The 25915-nt window shown below is 41.6% G+C and overlaps 1 protein-coding gene across 1 annotated transcript in view; it reads left to right on the plus strand.

Moving 5' to 3' along the window:
* The window catches only part of TIAM2 (T-cell lymphoma invasion and metastasis 2), a 569840-nt gene that overhangs the window by 462940 nt on the left and 80985 nt on the right, over positions 1-25915 (plus strand). Inside the window, 7 exon segments of the mRNA XM_011952751.1 lie at positions 5075-5260; positions 5941-6087; positions 17541-17702; positions 19427-19531; positions 19769-19847; positions 22573-22665; positions 23839-24102. Coding sequence (XP_011808141.1) covers positions 5075-5260; positions 5941-6087; positions 17541-17702; positions 19427-19531; positions 19769-19847; positions 22573-22665; positions 23839-24102 — 1036 coding nt within the window.

Below are 25915 nucleotides of genomic sequence, written 5' to 3' on the forward strand. Positions count from 1 at the left end.
TCTCTTCTAGACTTAAGTTTCACCTGCTGAGAAATGAAGGTATGGTAATATCAACTCCTTTGCAATTTCATTGCAAATGTTAACAGCCTTTCTAAATACTATAAGGTCTGTTGTGAGCCTATGGGTCCAGCATTTGTACCTCTTCCTTCCCTCTAAGGAACCCAAGCATCTGAATCTGGGGCCTCACCATACTTTTACTTGAATACTCCTTCAAGTTCCTCTCTACAACTTGGGTGAGTCTGTGGGAAGAAAAGTCAGATATTTCATATTGATTCTTATTTAACCACAAATCTTCATTTAAGCTCTGTGACTGATTCTTTCTATAAAGAACTATGACCTTAAAAATAAGATGACTATGATCTTTCAATATGGAATAGATATGTGAGTAAAGATGGCTCACTCTGCCACAGAGATCTATAGGGATGAAGGCTGTGTAAGTCAGGGGTCTCCAGAGAAACAGAACCAGTAGGATGTGTGTATACATGAAGAGGTGTGTGTATGTGTTTGTGTAGGGAGAGAAAGAGAGAGATTTATTATAAGAAATAGTCTCGGCTGGGCACGGTGGCTCAAGCCTGTAATCCCAGCACTTTGGGAGGCCGAGACGGGTGGATCACGAGGTCAGGAGATCGAGACCATCCTGGCTAACACGGTGAAACCCCGTCTCTACTAAAAAAAATACAAAAAAACTAGCCGGGTGAGGTGGCGGGCGCCTGTAGTCCCAGCTACTCGGGAGGCTGAGGCAGGACAATAGCATACACCTGAGAGGCGGAGCTTGCAGTGAGCCGAGATCCGACCACTGCACTCCAGCCTGGGTGACAAGAGTGAGACTCCATCTCAAAAAAAAAAAAAAAAAGAAAGAAAGAAAGAAGTAGGCTCATGCATTTATGGAGAAGGGCAAGTCCCAAGGTCTGTAGGGTAAATCAGTAAGCTGGAGACCTGGGAGAGCCAATGGTATACAGTTCCAGTCTGAGTTGAAGGCATGAGAATGAAGAGAGCTGACGTTGTAGTTCTGGGCTGAAGACTGGCAGACTCAAGATTGAGGAAGAGCCCATGTTTTGTTCAAGACCGAAGCCAAGGGGGAAAAAAGCCAGTGTCCCAGTTTGAAGGCTGTCAGGGGGGAGGAGTTCTCTGTTACTTGAGGGGGTGTCAGCCTTTTTGTTCTCTTCAGGTGGTCAACAGATTGGATGAGGCCCACCCACATTAGGGAAGGCAATCCACATTACTCAGTCTACCCACTTAAATGTTAATCTCCCCCAAAACATCCTCAGAGACATACCCAGAATAATGTTTGACTAAATATCTGGGTACCCCATGGCCCAATCAAGTTGGTATGTAATGTTAACCATTACACAGGTGGATCGCTTTGAGCTCAGGAGTTTGAGACCAGGCTGGGCAACATGGCAAAACCCGGTCTCTACAAAAAGATGCAAAATTAGCCAGGCATGGTGGCATGCACTTGTGGTCTTGAGAGGCTGAGTTGGGAAGATCAATTGAGCACAGGAAGCAGAGGTTGCAGTGAGCCGACAGTGCCACTGTACCCGCAGCCGGGGTATCAGAGTGAGACCCTGTCTCACAACAAAAACAAAAACAAACAAACAAACAAAAAAACGCGCCAGTCAGGATAAGGATAAGAAGATAAGGAACATTGCTGAAATAGAGAAGTCATGAAGTTACTTTTCCTTTGCTTTTTCTACTAAATTAAGTTTTAAATGAACTCTACAGTGTACAGTTTATTGAAATACTGGTTGTCTTGAAACTTAATAAGGTATAATCAAAACAACAAATGTCTTGATTTTTATAAGGTCTCCTTTGGACTATTGGGGTGTTCCAGCCCTGTTGACTTTCCAACAAACCTAAGCATCTGGGTCTGTGTTCTTCCTCTGAATTCACCTGTATTTTGTCCCAAGCTTTGGGTGAGAGGTCTATGAGTGCTGAAGATTATTTAAGTGTTTCTGACAAAACTTTATGATTCTCTGTGTATGGTTTGGGACGGAACTGTCTTTACCTCTCAGTGCTGCTTTGATGTGTAGTCACATAAATACATTAAATAGTGCTTTCAAAAATACTTTTAAAACTACAGGACTCAGTGCAAATACAAGAGATTGTCTTCTTCCCCAATCTATGGTGCTTGGCATAGACCTGGATTTTAGTTTATTTTATTTTGTCTTTTTTTTTTAATTTTTTCTGAGATGGAGTCTCACTCTGTTGCCCAGGCTGGAGTGCAGTGGTGTGGCCTCGGCTCACTGCAGCCTCTGCCTCCTGGGTTCAAGTGATTCTCTTGCCTCAACCTCCTGAGTAGCTGGTATTACAGGCATGTGCCACCACATGTGGCTAATTTTTTTTTTTTTTTTGTATTTTTAGTAGAGATGGGGTTTTACCATGTTGGTCAGTCTGGTCTTGAACTCCTGAACTCAAATGATCTGCCTGCCTCAGCCTCCCAAAGTTCTGGGATTACACGTGTGAGCCACCGCTCCTGGCCTTTTTTGTCTTTTTAATCCATCATGGATGGCATGGGCATCTTTACCTTCTGGTATCCAAGGACTTGTTCATTTTCTTTTTCTTTCCTTTTTTTCTTTTTAGAGATAGTCTCACTCTGTCACCCAGGCTGGAATGCAATGGTATGATGTCAGTTTTCTTCATCCTCCATCTCTTGGGCTCAAGCGATCCTCCTACCTCAGCCTCTCGAGTAGCTGGGACTACAGGCATGCACCACCATGCCTGGCTAATTTCTGTATATTTTGTAGAGACAGGATTTTGCCATGTTGCCCAGGCTGGTCTCAAACTCCTGGGCTCAAGCAATCTGCCTGCCTTGGCCTCTCCAAGTGCTGGGATTACAGGTGTGAGCCACCGTGCCTGGCCACTCATTCATTGTCTTTCCTCTTGTATCTTCAGTCTCCATACAACCTTCAGAAAATATCTGATAAAGTGTTTTACACTGAGGCGTAAATGAGTGTGATAAACTTTAATGCATTATTCAATCTACGAATGTCTACATATTATTAGAAGACAAAGGAATCCATCTATAATTGTGGATTTTCAGGAATCATCTGGAGAGAAGATGTTTGAGAAACAGAACTGAGATTATAGTTTTTACTGAACCTTAAGTAAGGTGTCAGTTTGTACCCATCCGTCACTCTGGAATCTGGAATTCTCTAATATGGCAGGACCAGGAAGAGACTTGCAGTTTCAGTTTGAACTGTCTTGTTAGTCTAGAACAGGAGTCATCAGTAAGGCCGCGCACCAGAATCCCAGGAGGTGCTTATGAAATGTAAACTTTCCTAGACCTCAGACCTAATGGATAGAATCTTCAGGTGTAGGACCTGGGCATCTGCATTTTTAAAAGCCAACAGGTCATTCTGTCCATTCAAGGCTGATACCAATAGGCCACTACGTTGCTAATATGGGTATACAGGATCTTAAGTGAGGTTAAATTCTTTATGGATGTTGACATTGTTTCAATGCACCTTGGAACATCACTGTTTTGCTGACAAATGATGATGAGCAAGAAATTCTTTGTTTAGATCTTGTGACTGTTTTTCTTTCATGCAGAAAAGTTGTGCAGCGACCAACCTAAGAAATAGATACAGAGAACTTGGAGAAGGTCTGGGAAATGCCCAGAATTTATAATACTTTTCTATGGGGAGAGATTGGAGGGGGCAGTGTCCAGTGTTGGAAATCCTTCAAAGTATCATTTATCCAGAATGAAGGATTCACCTAGAAAGCTTAGTGTGAAAGGCTAAGGTCCATTTTGGTGCTCAGCAACATGGCAGAACTAAAGCTGCAACTGTTGCACCTGAAATGACCTCACTCTTCACACTGAATCCTTTATTGCAAGCATTGACTTACAGACCTTCTCTTGAGTGTTGAGATTGCTCTTAAGACCTTTTGAATCACAGCTTTCTGTTCTTTTCGTTCTTCTGCTGAGTCCCTGTGTTGGCAAGTCACAAGAGCCTCTCTTCACCTATTATTAATAATTTATCTTTGCATGAAGGTAATACTTGTAGGTAATGCATTTTCACATCCTTGGGAGAAAGGAGAGGGGCTCCCAGAGTTTGGCTGCATTTCTTTACTAAATCATGACTTAAGTTTTGAAGAAGTTCATAGGAACTTCTGTGGTATAAACAGCTGCATATACTTTAGTTTTATTTAGATGTACAGATGGTGGTTATTCTCCAAGATACATAGGAGTGTTCTAAGTAAAAGTGCTGTTTGCCTTTATCCCTGAAGTCCATTTGCTTCTTATTGTTTTAAGTCATTTACTCAGAATGAACAGAAACATAAAGTCACTACTTTCATTTATCTGGCATTTGTTTGTGTGCAGTTCAGTTAATCCAGTTTAGGATCAGGGACTGTAGATGTGAAGGGAAATGAAGCAAAGTGAAAAAGCTGACTTGCAAATTGCATCCTGTTTTCAGTCAGGATGGTTAGAGTGTTGGCATTCTCCAAACATCATGCCTTTTTGGCATGTCACTGTGTTGGGACCACTGGCTTTTTGTTTTTGTTTTTTTTGTTTGGCTATCCTGATGAAGTGCCAGATGACCCAGTGCATTTTTTTGTTTTTTTTCTTTGAGACAGAGTCTTGCTTGGTTGCTCAGACTGGAGTGCAGTGGCATGATCTTGGCTCACTGTAACCTCCACCTCCTATGTTCAATCGATTCTCCTGCCTCAGCCTCCAGAGTAGCTGAGATTACAGGTGTCTGCCACCACACCTGGCTAATTTTTGTGTGCATATATATATATACACGCGCACACACACATATACACACACACACACACACACACACACACACACACACATATATATTTTGTTTGTTTGTTTTTTAGTAGAGATGGGGTTTCACTATGTTTGGTCTTGAATGCATGACCTTCACTGATCTGCCCACCTCACCTCCCAAAGGACCCAATGCATTTGGATGGGAGGGATTGAGTTGGGGTCAGCAGGAAAGGCTAATTTAAACCATGCAGACCAGCTGAAACTAATTTTTTCTTTAAGTTTGTGAAAGGGATCACGTTTTCATTTTGACCCATGAAAACTTTTAATTTTTATTTAAATCACCTCTGTTTTTGCTTTAAGATCCAGCAATGGGAGCAGAATCTTGAGAAATTTCACATGGATCTGTTCAGGATGCGCTGCTATCTGGCCAGCCTACAAGGTGGAGAGTTACCGAACCCCAAGAGTCTCCTTGCAGCCGCCAGCCGCCCCTCCAAGCTGGCCCTCGGCAGGCTGGGCATCTTGTCTGTTTCCTCTTTTCATGCTCTGGTAAGTTCCTAAGGAAGGCTGTTTCTGTAGCATTCGGGGAGGGCTGCGGATGCTCCCCCTTTCTTCGGCTTGTTGCCATCAGCGCTTGTGGGACTTGACCCAACAACAGACTCCTAGAGGCCAGGTCACCCAGAGGCCACGGGCCTGGGGATGAAGGAGACCAGAAATCGTGCTGTAGAGCCCCCAGTTTCTCTACTGCTTATTCTAGAGTCCAGCAGCTAGTGGACAGTTACTACATGTTCATCTCTGTCTGCCTGTGTGTTCCACCTCATACCATCAGGAAAGTGGGATCCTGGAGAAGGGACAACAGTGGGGTAAAGATTAAACGATGGATTAAAGGTTGTTTTCTCTGTCCTGCAGAGCACCCCGTCGGCGTTTTTGAAGTCACTTCCATTTTGGTGGCTTCTGTGTGTTGTGTTGACTCAGCCTAGGGGTCTGTAGTGGTTTTGCTGACACTGCTGCCCACCATGGAGAGACCTGAATGTCATGACTTGTGTTATCCAGATGAGAGCTGTCTATGTGGTGGATGCTTTCCTGGCATTTCAGACATGCAGTAGCTTTTGGCGATGGTCAGAATGCATTTGTAGCAAGCAGAGCTCACTTCCTTAGGGCAACTGTTAATTTTTTCTGCCACTCAAATACTAAGCCTTTAGATTTTTTTAAACTGTGTTTTACATTAGGTATGTTCTAGAGATGACTCTGCTCTCCGGAAAAGGACACTGTCACTGACCCAGCGAGGGAGAAACAAGAAGGGAATATTTTCTTCGTTAAAAGGGCTGGACACACTGGCCAGAAAAGGGAAGGAAAAGAGACCTTCTATAACTCAGGTGAGCTCTTCAGCATGGGAACAGCATACTAGAGTGAAATTCCTGAAACCCCTAATTTTCCGCCTGCTGTAAATCATCAATGTTCATTCATCTGTTAAGAATGAAATCAGGCCAGGTGGGGTGGCGCATGCCATAATTCTAGCACATTGGGAGGGCAAGGCAGGAGGATCAGCTAAGCCCAGGAGTTCAAGAGCAGCCTGGGCAACAGAGTGAGACCCCATCTCTACAAATAGCCGAGTATGGTGGTGTGCGCCTATAGTCCCAGCTACTCTGAAGGCTGAATTGGGAAGATCGCTTGAGCCTGGGAGGTCAAGGTTGCAGTGAGCCATGATTTTGCCACTGCACTCCAGCCTGAGTGACAGAGCGAGACCCTGTCTCAAAAATAAAAATGAAAATAAAAGTTGATTCAAAGGAATCAATTCTTAGCATGCTCTTTTTTTTTTTTGCCCAACGAAAGTGCACAAGTTGCCGTATCTATCCTGGCACTCCCAAAGAGGTAGTCATACTGCATGCAGTGCTTAAGAACAGTAAAAATAAGAATAATCAGAAAATAATCCACACTTTTCCTTCCATCTAGTACTAATATTTATTTTCTCATAGATTTTATATTAAAATAAATGGAAAATTAATCAGAGGAGTGGCAGCTCAATTCCGTTGCTAGTGCTGTGGATTTTGCTCACTAAATCCTTAGAACATGGCCTTGGGGTTTTGTCATCCCATTTTAGAGATGAGGAGACTGACACTTGAAGAGGTTAGTTACATCACTTACCTTACCCTGTTCACCAGCACCAAAGGGCATAGCCGGGACTAGTTTCTGCGTAAGTCCATGGTCTTGAAACACTGGAAGATTGCTGGTGCTTATTTTTCCCTTGGGGAGGGGTGGCTCTTGTAACGTTTATCTTTTTCTTTCTTTTTCTTTTTTTTTTTTTTTTGAGATGGAGTCTTGCTCTGTCACCCAGCTGGAGTGTAGTGGTGCGATCTTGGCTCACTGCAACCTCTGCCTCCTGGGTTCAAGTGATTCTCCTGCCTCAGCCTCCTGAGTAGCTGGGACTACAGGTGCACACCACCACGCCTGGCTAATTTTTGTATTTTTTTAGGAGAGATGGGGTTTCATCCTGTTGGCCAGGCTGGTCGTGAACTCCTGACCTCAGGTGATCCACCCATCTGGGCCTCCCAGAGTGCTGATTACAGGCGTGAGCCACCGTGCCTGGCCTCTTCTAACATTTTTATTAAGGAAAAGTAGCCTAAGCACATGTTGGTGAAATGCGGCCCAAGTATTGTAAATTGTTTTCAAAACATTTTGAATATGTGTATTTCATGGTGCACCTGTATTTCATGATGCAGGTGCATGATAATGGATTTTATCTTGCTGATTGATATGTTTTAGGCTTACTATGTTTCAAAGCTGTTGAAAAAATAAGTTATATGATGACCTGATCATTCAGGTGAATAGGGAAAAGGTTTGCAATTAAATCTGAAGAAGTTTTTGCTTTTATTTTCAATGAGCTGCTGTTTTTCTGATCATGTTTTCAATATCATTGGAAAGAGAGTCACATTTTATTGGATCTTTGTTTTCTAATTTGTGTATGGCTATTTATTTGATAATGCTTTTGTGAATTAGGTAAGTAAAAGGGCCAGTATCAATTCCTTTGACCTGTTTAAAACCTTGAAATAATAAAGTTAGAGGTGGTGGGGAGTGGGCTGGTTCATTAACAGCAGAATCACAGGAAACTTCTTTTATGTGGCCACCATTTTTGTATACTGATATACAAAAATAATATCAGATTTTAAAATTGTGGTTCTACTTGTAATAATTTTTTTTTCTTTTTTGAGACAGAGTCTCTGTCACCCAGGCTGGAGTGCAGTGGTATAATCTTGAGTCACTGCAACCTCCACATCCCAGGTTCAAGCAATTCTTGTACCTCAGCCTCCCGAGTAGCTGGGACTACAGTCTTGAGCCACCACACTCAGCTAATTTTTATATTTTTAGTAGAGTCAGGGTTTCACCATGTTGGTCAGGCTGGTCTCAAACTTCTGGCCTCATGTGATCCACCTGCCTCTACCTCTCAAAGTGCTGGGATTATAGGTGTGAGCCACCATGACCAGCCTGTAATTTAATTTAATTCAATTTAATTGTAAAGAGTAATCTTATTTGTTGGTTGTAATGGAAATGTATTTCCTCATTATTGACTGTAGTCAACTGCAAACCCTTTGCTAATGGTGGGCCTATGCTTTCTTTATTTTAAAAAAATCATTTTTGTAGAAATGGAAGTGGGGGCGGTCTCCCTGTGTTGCCCAGGCTAGTCTCAAACTTCTGGCCTCAATCTGTCTTCCCATCTCAACCTCCCAGAGTGCTGGGATTACAGGCCTGAGCCATAACACCGAGCCCTTATGCTTTGTGAACTGACCTTCTTTGATGGTTAACTAATGTCCTTAAGGTATTTTAATCAAGACAGTATATTCTATATAATTAAATAATAACTTGATAAATAACTTGCTTACTTTTCTTAGATGTAGACATTCTGCTAATTAGATATGAGCCTAATATGGTTTTTTACCCAGCATGTGTCGTAATTTGTTCTCAACATAGATTTTTTGATAAACAAAAGCATTTGGTTGAACATTTTTTGTTTTAAAAAGATATGAAACTAATTACAGTGTCGATATTTATATAACTGAATGAAGTTGATTTAGTAGGTATTTCTAAATGTGTATATTGTTTTTAGTGTTAATTATGCCACTACAAAATTTAGAAGGTGAAATTTGGAAAAAGCAATTGTTTTTAGTTCTTCTACCCAAACAAACCACTTTTAACATTTAGCTGTATTTTATCCCAAGATTTATTCTGTGCACATTAAAAAAAGTAGGTATGAGCTTGATTTTGGTGGTTCTGTTTCACACCTTCAGAAACATGTACTTTTTGGTTAAAAGTGATATCAAGAATGAATGAATGAATTTATTTATTTATTCGAGACAGTCTCTTGCTGTTGCCCAGGCTAGAGTACAGTGGCATGATCTCAGCTCACTGCAACCTCTGCCTCCCGGGTTCAAGCGATTCTCTGCCTCAGCCTCCTGAGTAGCTGGGACCACAGGTGGGTGCCACCAGGCCCGGCTAATTTTTGTATTTTTAATGGGGATGGCATTTCACTATTTTGGCCAGGTTGGTCTTGAACTCCTGACCTCAGGTGATCTGTCCACCTCAGCCTCCCAAAGTGCTGGGATTGCAGGCCGACTTAAATGATAGATGACATAAAAAGTAAAATGTAACTATGTGGGAAATTAAAACTTTAAGCTTATTAGAATAATTTTACAAATTGTGATATGAAGCTCTTCTAAAATGTTATAGAACTTTAGTTTTTAAATAATGAGAAAGGGTAGCTGGCAAATGAACATTACAGGGCCATTTCATTAGTCTTTTCATCCCCTGTCTGTCAGATATTTGATTTAAGTGGCAGCCATGGATTTTCTGGAACTCAGCTACCTCAAAACTCCAATAACTCCAGTGAGGTAAACTTTGCTGTAGATGGCCGCCATCTTGTTTTACATGAATGACACAAATGCTAACTTAAGTGAGGAATGCTGGTTCAGAATCTTTACATGAACTCCTTGAAAATAGATTTGTAATTAAAATGGTCCCAGTAGGTATTCTCTAAAGAGATGGTCTTAAATGCCAAGCATTTTGGAGGTATCTAACCTCACAATAACTCCATTTTAAAATCAGCAACATGACTAGACTGAAGTCATAATAGCATCTTTCATTTATACATCTCTATTCCTCAGCAGTACTTATCTTCATTTGAGAGTTCAGTGAATACAAAATTGCATTTTCCTTTCAGGGTTGTCAGGGATCTTCACACAGATAGTACATTCTCCGCTGTGTCTCTCCAGGCACTGTCAAGTGGAGCCTGAGTAGTGTCTCCTCATCCCCAAAATTGTTTTTGACCAAACAAATCCTCAGAATGATTTCTGAATGAAATCCTAGAGTATGAAATCCTGGATGTACCTATGCCTCTTCCTAGTGCCTTTTTCAAACCCACAACATCCCCATGAAGCTGTGTTAGTTCTCTAATTTCTCCTCCACCAAATAATTTTTTTTTTTTTGAGATGGAGTCTCGCTCTGTTGCCCAGGCTGGAGTGCAGTGGTGTGATCTTGGCTCACTGCAACCTCCGCCTTCCAGATTGAAGCAGTTCTCCTGCCTCAGCCTCCCAAGAAGCTGGGATTACAGGCGCCCGCCACCATGCCTGGCTAAATTTTTTATTTTTAGTAGAGATGGAGTTTCACTATGTTGGCCAGGCTAGTCTTGAACTCTGGACATCGCGATCCACCCACCTCAGTCTCCCAAAGTGCTGAGATTACAGGCATGAGCCACCGTGCCCAGCCAGTTCTTACTCTGCACTTACATCTCTTACTGTTAGACATTCTGTCAAGTGCATATGTCATGGCTCCCAGGAAAGCTTGTAATTGATATAGTTTATATATGCCCTATGATTATCTGTATATTCTCAATCTATAGCACACTGATAAGGATATAGTACTTGCTTAATAAGTTTGATGATTATTTCTACTATAGTCATTTAATGGCTGAGAATGACTGATTTGTAATAAAGGGCCATAATTTTAGGGTCATATCTCTTCCAGCACTGTGTAACAATGTAAAATTCTTACTTTGAAAGTTAAGAGGCCTGACATGGTGGCTCGTGCCTGTAATCCCAGAATTTTGGGAGGCCGAGTCAGGTGGATCATTTGAGACTGGCCTGGGCAACATAGTGAAACCCTATCTCTACCAAAAATGCAAAAACTTAGCCAAGTGTAGTGGCGTGCTCCTGGGAGGCTGAGGTGGGAGGATCGCTTGAGCCTAGGAGGCAGAGGTTGCAGTGAGCCAAGATTGCGCCACTGCACTCCGACCTGGGTGACAGAGTAAGACCCTGTCCCCGAAAAAAGGAAGTTATGAAACTATAGCATCAGTACACTTCCTATTAACAGAGCGTCTGTTGGACTTTGAAAATAAATTTTGCTCATGTAGCCACTTACAGTGAGAATTAAGCTTAGTGCTTAAGTTGGGCTCAAATAAACAGGTCCCATGAATGCTCTAAGGAGTGAGAAGAAACTATGATTTCTGCATTTGTTTTTTTAAGCATGTGTATCTAAACAGTTACTCCTTTTTATTTTAGCTAAGCATTACTTGTGATATAGGGATACTGAAGAAATTCATTTATAGGACTATTTTAATGCAGCCTCTATAATTTCTGTGCTATAGTACCCAGATAACTAGATTCAGATTGAATGGCAGATAGAACTAAGGGTGTAATTTTTTTTTTTTTTAGTATCTCTGGGACTTAAATTCTGCCTGAGCTGGCTAAATAATTAATATTTCATCTTGTTACTTTTCATCTGCTAATCGTTCTTGTAGAATACTTGTAACCTGCACAAACCAATTTTTTTTTTTTTTTTTTTTTTTTTTTTGAGACAGCGTCTTGCTCTGTTGCTAGGCTCCCAGGCTGGAGTGCAGTGGCTGGATCTCAGCTCACTGCAAGCTCCGCCTCCCGGGTTCACGCCATTCTCCTGCCTCAGCCTCCCGCGCAGCTGGGACCACAAGCGCCCGCCACCTCGCCCGGCTAGTTTTTTTTTTTTTAGTAGAGACGGAGTTTCACCGTGTTAGCCAGGATGGTCTTGATCTCCTGACCTCGTGATCCGCCCGTCTCGGCCTCCCAAAGTGAACCTATTTTTATACAATAAGTAAATTATGCTCATTTCTATAACACAGAAAGGCTGTTGTGAGGGAGGGGCCATGTGCATTTTAACTATTTCACTCTAATTGATGCATCATATAACAGTCCAACAGTGGGTCACCCTAATTCAAAATCTGTTAAGGCTGGAATAAAGCCAGTCTTACTTGAGCATTTTTTTAGAGGACACTTTGTCTAGCCAAAAACGAAAGCTTTTCATGGCGAACGTCTGGATGAGTAATAGTGAGTCTTATATGGCCTTTGAAGGGAGGTGTTTGTCATGGAGATTGTGACAACAAAAGTCCCCAGTAAGACTCGGATGGCGGCAGCCCCGGAAGCTTCATTGCAGAAATGTGACAGCCCCTGGGCCTTGGCCCCTTCTCCTGGAAAATTGGTTTGGGCTGTCCCAACTTTCTGTGCCAGTGAGTGAATGCAGTATTGTCATGTTAGTCATGAGCTGCAAACCGGAAAAAAAAAAAACTAAAAACTAAAAAACCCCGAAACCAAAACAAAACCCCTAATATTGGTTTCTTAAATAGAAAATATGAATGAAACAGCTTACTCTTCACCACAGTATGGTAATCTGTTTAGACAGAATATTAATACGCAACCCTATACAGCATATATATGTATACATATACGCATACAGCTCGCAAGCTAGCTAGATCCATCTTTGTTTTTCGTTCATATCAACCAATGTTTGGGCATCAGTCCAAGAAGGAAATAAACACTTTCTCTTCTATGACATTTTACTGTTGTTAAGAAAACTGGGAGCATGCAACTCCCTTTTGTATTTTCCCTTCATCTCCCTTGCAAATAGACTTTCCTTTTGTCAGCCACTGTGCTGGTGTGGGCCCATTTGTGACAGCCAGATTGTGATTTTGCTACTCACTTCTCTTCAGTGATCCAAGTAGTAATTACGAGCCATTTGATCCAAAAGCATCTGCTGTGAGAACACACGGAGTTTCAATTTTTTCTCCTTGCTGCATACTGAGCATAAGTAATTTGACATGTGGTTTCAGGACCCTTGATGTAATAATAATAATAAAAAATACTTCTGTGGAATGCCCTCCAAGGATAGCTAAAGTGATTTGCAGACATTCACTAGTCAGTCTGGAGTGGCTGTGGCTGCAGCCCAGTGATGTTCCGGTGTCATGATGGCCAATTGGAGCTGACTGCAAGGTGATCTGAGCAGCAATGGCCACTACAGTGCCCCAGGGCTTTGGAACAAAGGATGATTCTCAGGAAATTCTTTATAGTGGTCATCGCTGAAATACAGTAGTTATGCCCAGTACTACTATATAAAGGACCTGATCCAGGCTCAACGTACAACACACCTTTACAATTTCTGTCTTTCAAGTGCAATTCCTCCCGTCAGTCTCCTAACTACCCCACAAGGCTGTTGTTTTTAACCTCTTTTGAAGGTGAAGAAACAGAAGTGCAGAGGAACTAGATAACAGCCCCTAACAAGGCTGAGATTTGACCTGGATTGTCTTTCTATTATTGTATTTTTTTCTGTCTCCATTTGTATTCTCAGGACCAGGAAACCTTGAAGAGGCTAGTTGGAAACATATATATATATATTTTTTTTTCTTTGAGGGGAGGAAGTAGAAATATATATATATATATATATATATGTATGTGTGTGTGTGTGTGTGTGTATATATATGTAGTTTTTTTCTTTGAGGGGAGGAAGTAGAGTAGGAGGCATGGTAGGTGTGTAACAGTCCTGACAGAGGTAGCCAACCATGGAATTCTGGGTGGTTGAAAAGATTCATTTAACATAGTGGCATCTTTGAAATGGGTAACCTGGAAAAAGAGTTTTCCAGATGGCTCCATTTTTAATGCTTATTTTCAGGATTCTCTGTTCTTTTTATGAAAAGAATGTTGGAGAATATTTTATCTGGCTTCCTGAAACTACAGCACGTGTATTTTCAACTTGGATAGCATTGACCCTCTTTGAGAGAATTAATCCAACTTTCTCTCCAAATGGGCAAAGCTTACAACAACCTAAGAGATCTGTAAGCACCAAGTAGCTTTTTCTTTTTCTAGTTCTAATGAATTAATTTTAAATTCTTGGTGCTTCCTTTGAATAACCAGGTTTTACTTTTCTTGAACTGTATATACATTTGTGACGGGTGTGTGTGTGTGTGTGTGTCTGCCTAACACACACCAAAAATTATATTTAACTTTTCATTGAGGGGTCTCTTGAGAGGATCTAACTCTTCGATGGCCTTGGCTTTGATGGGCATCTTCTCTTCTATGGTTCACTACATCTTGGGTCAATAGTGTAGACTCAGAAAACCATTACTCAGAGCAATTGTAGCACAGCACCTTGTTTAATGGATTTTAATAGGATTATTTCTTTTGTCCTTCCATCCTTCCATCTATCTGCACACTTTTCTGTTGTCCAGAACTTGTTCTCCTTCAATAATCTGTTAATTTCTCTTCTCATAGCTCCCAGAGAGCATTAAGAACTTGACACTATGTCAACAGAGTTGAGTAAGATACTGAAAACGGACAGCGTTTGCCTCTCATGCCTGTATATGACTGTGATTTTCTAGTTGTATCCAGCTCAGCACTCAAGTTTTGAGTGTGTCCTGGGTATGGGACACACTGTGTTAATGGCTGAGGGAGAATGAGGATACAGAAGACAAAGCCTCTGCTGGCATTCATCTTATCCTGGTGCAGGACTTAGAAGTGACTCCACTGTGGGCTGGGCTTTGCCAAATGCTGTACCAGGGACATAGGAGAGTAAACTCATCTAAGTGAGAGGACTTGAGGGCAGAGAAAGAAGAGATAGGAGAGACTTCATAAGAGAGGGGCATTTTAAACCAGGTTGGAGGGTATATATGATTTCAGCACTGTCTCTGTAAGGACGGTACAGCAGAGAGAGGAGATGGAAGTGAGCACTGGCATGGAGCAGGAGCTTGCTACTCCCTTTTGGGGACTGTTCCCTGAGCCATTCTGTTCAGTGGGAACATGGTGTGTAGCGTAGAATAATGGAAAGTAATCAGGAAATGTAGGTTGTACCCATTTTATATAAAGGGAGTTAACTGCCAGGCAGGCATTCTGTGTAATATAGTGGTGGTGTGAACCAGCTCAAGCCAGACTTCCACCCTTCAGTTCCCCGGAGTACCATAGGCACTAGTTGTGTAAACTTGGGCAAGTTTCTAGAATGTCCTGAGCCATATCTGTCTTGCCTGTTCCATAGGAAGTGATGATGGTGTCTCCCTGAGAGGGCTGGTTGTGAGTGGTTAGTGAACTGATGGCACATCAAGAGCTTGTTTCATTTGGCCTCATGAGATGCAATCTTTCTTTTTCTTTGAGGCGGAGACTCCCTCTGTCGCCCAGGCTGTATTGCAGTGGCATGATCTTGGCTCACTGCAACCTACCTCCGCCTCCCAGGTTCAAGCGATTCTCCTGCCTCAGCCTCCTGAGTAGCTGGGACTACAGATGCGTGCCACCATGCCCAGATAATTTTTATTTTTAGTAGAGATGGGGTTTTACTATATTGGCCAGGCTGGTCTTGAACTCGTGACCTTAGGTGATCCACCCACCTCGGCCTCCCAAAGTGCTGGGATTGCAGGCGTGAGCCACTGCGCCCGGCCGGTAATACAGCCTTTCTCTGATTGTCAGTAACAGTGGGAACAAGAGGGTGTGAAGGCACAGTGTTAATTTGTACTGCTCATGTCCCTCCCCCACCTGTTTATCCATAATTACGTTTTTCCTGATCTCATAAAGTGCAGCAGTAAATTGCTCTGCCACCCTCAGTGGGAGCCTGTGACTTCCTCCAGGCCTTGTTCTTTGTGACGTTTCTTACTCCACAGTGACCTCTGCTGGGTTTTAGTTTGCTTCTCAACAAGCCTGGTTTCAGAGGTGGGGGCCTGCACCTTTAAGGCAGCATCTGTTTGTTGCTAAGCACCGGGTTGAAATCACTGCCCAGAGAATGAACCAGAGAAAATAATGTGCCTGTGTAAGACAAGAGCCTTTAGGAAAGAGTGTCCGGGTTGGTTCCTGGCATCCCTGGCTCCTTGCATCTGGTCCTGTCTTTTCCTTTGTCATTGGCACGTGTGGGGATGTTCATTCTGGCTGTGATCACCCTTCCAGAAAAATGTGCTGAAAGTGACAGATCCATGACAGATCCAGAAATGTCACTTCAAAGTTAAGCACCATGTTTTCAAAAAGATGACACAGAGAGATGGATTTTTGTCTTGCTTTGTTCTTTGAAATTTCTTTATGATGTCTCTTCTAGTTTTTAAATCCTACATAGGAGGAGCTTTTTGTATTTAAAAATGCATGGAATTCAAAGTAAAATCACCCATTAATGATAACTTTAAAGTATGATGATGATGTATAATAATGTGATAGTATTGAATCTATCGGTGACATTTTCTGGTATGTAAGGTGTTTCACATAAGTAACCTCTTTTGCTCACAAAACTTAAGTAACAAGTAATTTTTTCAATATTAATTATATTAATAATGTCCTCTTTTACAAAATAGCTGAATCGTAGCAAGGTAAATCTTGTCCTAGGCCACACTTTGCTGGTAGCGTCTGAGACTTTTGATTTCAAAGCCCCAAATCTTTTCTTTACTACTACGTGAATATAAGAACCTAGCCAGAGAGAAACATGTCTACATTGCTTAAGAACTGTATGCTATTTTTGTTATGAATTACAGAAGGACGTATTAGCATGAAGTCAGCAATTGTTGTGATGATGTAGTTTGGCAAACTAAACTTTTTTGGGAAAGGCTTCCTGAAGGTGGTATTCTTTGAGATGATTTTCCAACAGTGTCTGTGTGTGAGATAGCTGAAGGATAGAGAAAAGATTTATCAGGACTACAGGTTAATTTTAAGGAACAAATAGATTTCTGTCAGTGATGAGTTAGGCTAAAATTGAAAAGAAACAAAGACAAAAAAACCAGGTAGACTTAGAAGAGAAAGTTTGTGCTTGGATTAAGTGCAGTTCAGGGTTAGGATGGCGGGCAGATGTCAGTGGCCATGGACAAGGTGTGTCTGGAATTTAGTGGAAGGTCGGAGAGGGATTATGGCTTAGATGCAGGCTTCACAGTGGCCGTTCTCAACCATGATCCCAGAGTAGTAAGCGTGGATACTCAGCAGTCCTTACATGGATTGCGGTGTTCTTTTTTTATTTTTTGAGACAGACTCTTACTCTGTTGCCCAGGCTGGAGTGCAGTGGCGCGATCTCGGCTCACTGCAACCTCTGCCTCCCAGGTTCAAGCAATTCTCTTGCCTCAGCTTCCCAAGTAGCTGGGACTACAGGTGCATATCACCACGCCTGGCTAATTTTTGTATTTTTGGTAGAGACGCTGTTTCACAATGTTGGCCAGGCTGGTCTCGAACTCCTGACCTCAGGTGATCTGCCCGCCTTGGCCTCCCAAAGTGCTGGGATTACAGGCGTGAGCCACCGTTTCCAGCTGGATTGTGGTGGTCTAACTCGGCATAAGCGGCCAATTGACACAGTGGAAAGAACACAGGACAGGCAGTCACTGACTTTCACTCCACTTCCCGTGGCTGCCGTTTCATCTGCATAAAATGAGTGAGGAAACATTGTTGGCCTCAGAGGGCTGTGAGAAGCCAGTGATGTAAAGCATGTGAGCGTTTACTCTAAATACTTCGTAAATGAACAGGACATTTGGCCGGTGGTTTCCTTCATTTGTTAATCAAATTTGTCTGCATTTTCTTTTGGCATCTACAAACAGGTCGACGAACTTCTGCATATATATGGTTCAACAGTAGACAGTGTTCCCCGAGACAATGCATGGGAAATCCAGACTTATGTCCACTTTCAGGATAATCATGGAGTTACTGTAGGGATCAAGCCAGAGCACAGAGTAGAAGATATTTTGACTCTGGCATGCAAGGTAATGGATTTTGCTGCAGAAATATACTTCTGAATAGAAATAATCAGTAATGTTGCAATCTTAAGCCTTCTAAATTCGTGTGGTATTCAAGGGCCCAGTTTCCACGCCAGGGAACATATTAGCATATTTATTAGTTAACATTTATTAGCATATTGATTAATTTGCATTCTATTCCTCGATCTCTTTAGAAGAATGAGTTCTTAGATCATGATCCCCCACCTCCATGAAGAACCTGAGCTAATCTACTGAAATTCTATGTATACTTTGACATCTAGAATAATTATGAAATCCATTGCTATTTAAGTTACTTAGAGATGGTGTAAGAAGGCGGCATAAACTTTGAGGTAATTTAATTTAATCCTAAATAGTTTTATCGGATTTCTCCAGATTAAACATGAAACTTGATATATTCACAGTTGCTTTATGGAGATTAATATAAGATGATGTTTTATTCATTTTTCAAACTGGGTTTCATTCCTGATCTGAAAAGGGAGTTTATGGTAAGTCTTAAAGAGGGCCCTCTGAGAGAGAATGTATTCAGCAACATCACCTCAGAAGCTTTTCGACCACCAGGTGGTGTAGTAGAGCTTAAATCGTTTTAAGTTTCCAGAGAAAATATAATCAAATATGTTGACATGGTGAAAAAGGCATATAGAGTTTGGTAATGCTTAATCATGTGCACTTAATAAATGTGAAAAATGTTTAATTTTAGTCCCCCTTTTTCACTTTGACTTGAAACATTAGGATTCTGTACATTTATATGTAGTTTATATCCTTATGAACTTAATTTCCTTTTGCTCCCATATGTAACGTTTTTATTCAGAAAACCAACAATGTTCCATGCCAGTGATACCCTCTATTAAACTGATAATTTTCTGAGTAATAAAGGGTATCAGAAGCAGTGGGTCGGCCAGGCGCGGTGGCTCATGCCTATAATCCCAGCACTTTGAGAGGCCGATGTGTCGGATCACAAAGTCAGGAGATCGAGACCATCCTGGCTGACACGGTGAAACCCTGTCTCTACTAAAAATACAAAAAATTAGCCCGACGTGGTGGGGACGCCTGTAGTCCCAGCCACTAGGGAGTCTGAGGCAAGAGAATGGCGTGAACCCGGGAGGCGGAGCTTGTAGTGAGTAGAGATCATGCCTCTGCACTCCAGCCTGGGCAACAGAGCGAGACTCCGTCTCAAAAAATAAAAAATAAAAATAAAAATAAAATAGTTGTCCCCCTTTACTTTTTTGCATACTAGTATGCATGTATTTATTTATTTATTTATTTGAGATGGAGTCTTGCTCTGTCACCCAGACTGGAGTGCAGTGGTGCTGTCTCAGCTCACTACAACCTCCACCTCCTGGATTCAATCATTTCTTCTGCCTCAGTCTCCCGAGTAGCTGGTATTACAGGTGTGTGCCACTAGACCTGGCTAATTTTTGTATTTTTACTATAGTCAATGTTTTGCTGTATTGGCTAGGCTGGTCTCCAACTCCTGACCTCAAGTAATCCACCCGCCTTGGCCTCACAAAGTGCTGGGATTACAGGTGTGAGCCACTGCGCCTGGCCTGCATACAAATGTTTAAATTGGAGCTCTTATATAGGTTTAAATTCAGCAAATTTTTTGTGGTATTCTTTTAGCGATTTCTACTTTGATTTTTAATGAGCCTGCTAACGAATGATGGATTTAGAAAGAGCATTTAAAATCTGAATGACTTTCTTTTTCTTTGTAGATGAGGCAATTGGAACCCAGCCATTATGGCCTACAACTTCGAAAATTAGTAGATGACAACGTTGAGTACTGCATCCCTGCACCATATGAATATATGCAAGAACAGGTAAGTGTACACTAGTTTTAGAAAGGGAAACTGAACCACATCCATGGCCTTTTGATTTTGAAAAATGTCGTTTCTGGGAAAAATTTTATTTAAATTAAGCACCTAGTTTGGAAACAGTCTCTATATAAATGGTAACTTAATAGCTTTCTTGTTTTATTATGAAAATTAGTGTCAAAGTAATTTTTCAAGGTATCATAACGTGAAATCCTCTAATTTTGTTGTTTTCACCTTTTGCAGGTTTATGATGAAATAGAAGTCTTTCCACTAAATGTTTATGATGTGCAGCTCACGAAGACTGGGAGTGTGTGTGACTTTGGTAAGTGTAAGGAATGCCCCTTTCAGGGAGTTATGTTGTTCGTCTTTGCCTACTTTGCCCCAGTATCTGTGAACTTAATTTTTTTCCCTTACATTCACGTTTTCAGAATATATGACGGTAGTTTCTGAACTTCCTTTCTCTTCCTTCATTTCTATTTATTGATATTAGCAGGTGACACAGATAGGTATCAGTATTAGAGGGAAATGCCAAAGTAATTAAATGGAATGAATATAAAATTGATGAGAATTTGAAAATATAGATTAATAACACCATGTACTGTGTGCTGGTGCTGCTCTGAGCAGATCAACTCATGATTCATACGACAGTTGCTTTCATCTCTAGTGTCTTTGCTCTTGGTTTTCTCTTCCCACCTGGAATGCTCCCCTTCTTTCCTCTTTCTTCCCCCATCCCTCCTCTCTAATGACATGAATCCTACTGTCCTTCAAGAACCAACTTAGGGTCTAACTTTCTTGAAGAAACCGTATCTGATTACTTTAGCTTTACTTCCTTCTTTCTTCCCTGAGTTTAACAGTTAAGAGTCAGCCAGGCATGGTGGCTCACGCCTGTAATCCCAGCACCTTGGGGGGCCAAGGCAGGCAGATCACCTGAGTTTGGGAGTTCGAGACCAGCCTGACCAACATAGAGAAACCCCATCTCTGCTGAAAATACAAAATTAGCCAGGTGTGGTTGCACATGCTTGTAATCCCAGCTATTTGGGAGGCTGAGACAGGAGAATGGCTTGAACCCGGGAGGCAGAGGTTGCGGTGAACCGTAAGCCGAGATCGCACCATTGCACTCCAGCCTGGGCGACAAGAGCGAAATTCCATCTCAAAACTAAACAAAACAAAAAACAATTAAGGGTCTCTGAAGTCACTTAATAGCATCATTTCCTACATTTCTCTTTGATTAGATAATGGTAAATATATCCATAGAAACAATGGTTAGATAATGATTGGTAAATACCTCCATAGAAACACTATTTCTTACCTCGTTAAAATATGTTGATACATGATTATTTTCCTTAAAATGATTCAAACTAATAATAAATTAAAGTTTATAATATGTTAAAATGTCGTTTTTAGGATACTTTCATTTTTAAAAAATTTGTATAATCTTTTCTGACCCCCATGTTATTTTTTTATTTTTTATTTTTTTTGAGACAGAGTCTTGCTCTGTTGCTCAGGCTGGAGTGCATTGGCACGATCTTGGCTCACTGCTACCTCTGCCTCCTGGGTTCAAGCAATTCTCCCTGCCTCAGCCTTCCAAGTAGCTGGGATTACAGGTGCCTCACCTGCCACTACACCTGGCTAATTTTTGTATTTTTAGTAGACATGGGGTTTCACCATGTTAGCCAGGCTGCTCTTGAACTCCTGGACTCAAGTGATCCGTCCACCTTAGCCTCCCAAAGTGCTGGGATTACAGGCGCGGGCCACTGCACCCGGATTCCATGTTATGTTGGTTTTTCCTTTGAAGCCCTCTTGGCCTTTTTTCTCCTCCTCTTGGCCTTCACTGTGCTTTTTGTGGTTGCCATTTGTGTTCATCTTTGTACTGGAATGACTGAATGAAGACACTTGCAAAGATACTCTCTGGTGAGACCATAATCTTCCAGGCTCTGCTGGGGTCACAGAGGAGACCTGGGGAACAGGATATTCTTGCTGTCCTCAAAGAACTCTCCGTATTAGGGGACTAAGACATGGAAACCTGTGCTCCTCACTGTGGCGTCACAGATGGGGACACTAAGTCAGGAGCCATGCATTCAGAAGAGGGAAAGTCTCCCCAGGATTTGCATGTAATCTTATATATTTAGGGCAAGCACTGTATTCATCCAAGCATTTTTTTTCACCTTCTTAAAATGCTCAACCCCATAGTTGTTTCTCAACAATTATTTGTTGTATTGAACTGAATTTCATGTATTTCAGTAACAGTACTTTTTGCTGTTAAATTTGTTTCTAAATTTTTAATTGTGGTAATAGGCACATAACATAAAGTTTATCATCTTGACCACTTTTAGGTGTACCGTTTTGTGATGTTAAGTACATTCACAATGTTGTGCTACCATCATCTGTCTCTACAAATCTTTTCAGCTTGTAAAACTGTACTCTGTACCTATTTAACATGAACTGCTCATACTGTCCTCACCCTGGCTCCTGGCAACCACCAGTTTAATACTTTGTATCTCTCGGAATTCCCCTGGCAACCACCATTCTATTAATACTTTCTACCTCTCTGAAGTTGACTGCTCTAGCTACTCATATAAATAGTATTACACTGTGTTGTCTATTTGTGACTGGCTTATTTTACTTAGCATATTCTCCTCAAAGTTCACCCAAATTGTAGCATATGCCAAGATCTTTTTCCTTTGTAAGACCGAAGGATATTCCACTGTATGCATAGATCACATTTTGCTTATCCATTCATCCATTGACAGACAGTTGGGTTATTTCCACCTCTTGGCTATTATGAATTATGCTGTTATGCACGTGGCTGCATGGTCTCACCTTTTGAATACAAGTTATGTTTTTATATTTCTTAAGCCTCTTGTCTGACATTTTTCTTGCAGGGTAGACCCTGCAAGATATTTGTACTTTCAAAATAGTTGTAATTTAGACTTTCTCAACATACTATACTTACAAGAAAATATGTTCAAGGAGATACTGCCGATGTGGTTGGAGAAATTGAGTATGGTGGGTTGAGACTTGCTTTTTCCTTTTATTTTCATTCCTAGGGTTTGCAGTTACAGCGCAGGTGGATGAGCATCAGCATCTCAGCCGGATATTTATAAGCGACGTTCTTCCCGATGGCCTGGCGTATGGGGAAGGTCCGTGTGGCACACCGTGCCTCTGTTCCCTCTTAATTTGCAACTGTGGAATACAGCCTGGCTAGTGAATGTTTCTTCATACAGTTTTGTCAGAAAAAGGTTTCTCCTGGAATTTTAAAGAAAGTAAACCTAAGAGTTTAATTGGAAATGTGACCAAACACAGCGTCTCACTCCCATAAACCCAGCTGCTCAGGAGGCTGAGGTGGGAATATGGGAGGATTGTTTGAGCCCAGGAGTCCAAGACCAGCCTGGGAGATACAGTGAGACTCCTGCCTCCATAAAAAAGGACAGAGAGAAGCCGGGCGCAGTGGCTGACAGCTCTAATCCCAGCACTTTGGGAGGCCGAGGCGGGCGGATCACGAGGTCAGGAGATCTAGACCATTCTGGCTAACACGGTGAAACCCTGTCTCTACTAAAAATACAAAAAAAAAAAGCCAGGAGTGGTGGCGGGCGCCTGTAGTCTCAGCTACTCGGGAGGCTGAGGCAGGAGAATGGTGTGAACCCGGGAGGCGGAGCTTGCAGTGAGCCGAGATTGCACCACTGCACTCCAGCCTGGGCAACAGAGCGAGACTCCATCTCAAAAAAAAAAAGAGAGAGAAAAGAAAATGCATATGCATATGAATAGAGAGAGCATGTGTGTGTGTTTAAAAAACAGAAAGTGTATACATATATATAGACAGAGGGAAGGAGGAAGAGAGTGTGAGACAGACAGGCAGACACTGATGGAACAGAGTTAACATGGGAACACTAGAAAAATATTAGAAAAAACAGTGAATGAGTGGTTCTTAAGTTGTTTCTCTTTCAGACTGTTTCTTCTAATAGTAGCTGTGAGAGAGCTCACATTTGTTTTGCTCTTAGTGGCATCTAAATACTATACATTTTGGCCCTTTAATTCTTTTCTGTTTTTCTTATTTAAAAGACGGAGTCTTGCTATATCACCCCAGGCTGGCCTCAAACTCCTGGGCTCAAGTGATCTTCCCACCTCTGCCTCCTGATTAGCTGGGACTACAGGCACCTGCCACTGTGCCCGGCTGGCACTTTCTTTGAAGAAAGCAACAAACAAAACAGTCCCTAGGAGTACATGGTTTGAGTTTGCAGCCTTCTTTCATCTTAAAATATTTCTCACAGTAATCCCTCTCTCTTTTTTTTCTGTTTCTCCTTCCTTTTTCTCAGGGCTGAGAAAGGGCAATGAGATCATGACCTTAAATGGGGAAGCTGTGTCTGATCTTGACCTCAAGCAGATGGAGGCTCTATTTTCTGAGAAGAGCGTCGGACTCACTCTGATTGCCCGGCCTCCAGACACAAAAGCCACCCTGTGTACATCCTGGTCAGACAGTGACCTGTTCTCCAGGGACCAGAAGAGTCTGCTACCCCCTCCTAACCAGTCTCAACTGCTGGAGGAATTCCTGGATAACTTTAAAAAGAATACAGCCAATGGTAAGGCTTTGTTCTGACTTCCTTCTTAACTGCTGGTATCAACAGCCAATATTTTTAGGCTGTAATTTTGCTTGCACACTCAGATTATTTAAGCTGTTCAAAGAATGTTTTCTAATTTATTAGAAGAACACAGATGCCAACTGGAGTAGATTTTATCAAAATTTCATGCATTTTAGTAATTATAGCGCTTTCATGAAAATAGAAAATAATTATTTTTGCACAAAATAACATTTTTAAAACATCACGGACTCTTTAAAAATCACCCATAATGTTTAGTCTTGTAGTTGCTCTGTGATTGAAGGCAGATGAAATCCTGCGTAAATGCCACAGTGGAAAGATTTTTCTTATTTGATTGAATCCAAGGCATAGCCATTTTGCAGTAATCTGTTGGGCTCTTAGAACAGCCTGTGCATTTCAGTTCAGTTATATCTTTTGTTAAGTACTACTTTCTTAATAAACAGAAAACTTTCTTTTTTAAAATTTATTTTTATTTTAATTTTTTTGAGACAGAGCGTCACTCTGTCGCCCAGAGTGAAGTGCAGTGGCTTGATCTCGGATCACTGCAACCTTTGTCTCCTGGATTCAAGAGATTCTCGTGCCTCAACCTCCTGAGTAGCTGAGATTACAGGCGTGTACCACCATGCGTGGCTAATTTTTGTATTTTTAGTAGAGGTGGGGCTTCATCATGTTGCCCAGACTGGTCTCAAACTCCTGACCTCAGGTGATCCACCTGCCTCGGTCTCCCAGAGTGCTGGGATTACAGGTGTGAGCCACCGTGCCTGGCCAGTAAACAGCAAACTTTTAATGTAGGTCATGAATTTTAAAACTTTGTGAAGGCCTAAAAATGAAAAAGTGTGTGCCAGCATATTTTTCTCACGATAAGACTTCCATTTGAGGAAATCATTTGAAGGTCTGAAGTTTTGAGTTTATCATTTATGTGTATTTCATGTACTGCAGTCAAGTAAATTAGGGTACTGAAAACCAGTAGTTTTGCTTTATACCTCTGGAGAGCCTGGGTCAAGCTCCACAGGAGACCAAGTGTGGGGTCTTTTTCCTGGGAGAGCACAGAGCAATTTTTATACTTAATTACGATGATAATGGATTTCCAATTGAAATCTCTGCATGATTACCAAAAATGAATGAAAAACACCAAAGAGAAGTTGTTAGGATTGACTTAATTATAAAGGAAGTTTATTAGGTCATTTTTGGAATTAAAAAATCAGATGGTAAGATTTGTGATTCAATAAGGTATCTCGTGCTTTCTCCTCCTCTCTTGGGGCCTTCCTCTAATTTAAAATGCCATTAAATGGACTATGGCATATAAAAGTGAATGTCATAAAACAAAAATTATGATGGAACTTATTAATTACTTGGGTATATTAGGGCCATCATTCAGCTACCCTGGGCTGCTGTTATGGGCCTGAGTATTCCATATAATACATGCATGTGTCCATTTGTTGGATTCATTACTCTTGAGGGATACATTCACTACCTGTGTTATGTCTCTATATATTTTATCATAATAAGAAATTACCACAGAGGCTATACTTTTGGTACTTGCGGGAATGAATTCCTATAGAAAGCAGAGAAAGGGGCAAATTTACCTTTTTTTTTGAGACAGAATCTTTCTTCTCTGTCACCCAGGCTGGAGTGCAGTGGTGCAATGTTGGCTCACTGCAACCTCCACCTCCCGGTTTCAAGCGATTCCCTTGCCTCAGCCTCCGAAGTAGCTGGGACTACAGGAATACGCCACCACGCCTGGCTAATATTTGTATTTTTAGTAGAGACGGGGTTTCACCATGTTGGCCAGGCT

Source organism: Colobus angolensis, unplaced genomic scaffold (genome assembly GCF_000951035.1).
Source record: "Colobus angolensis palliatus isolate OR3802 unplaced genomic scaffold, Cang.pa_1.0 Scaffold35, whole genome shotgun sequence".
In the NCBI taxonomy this organism is placed as follows: Eukaryota; Metazoa; Chordata; class Mammalia; order Primates; family Cercopithecidae; genus Colobus; species Colobus angolensis.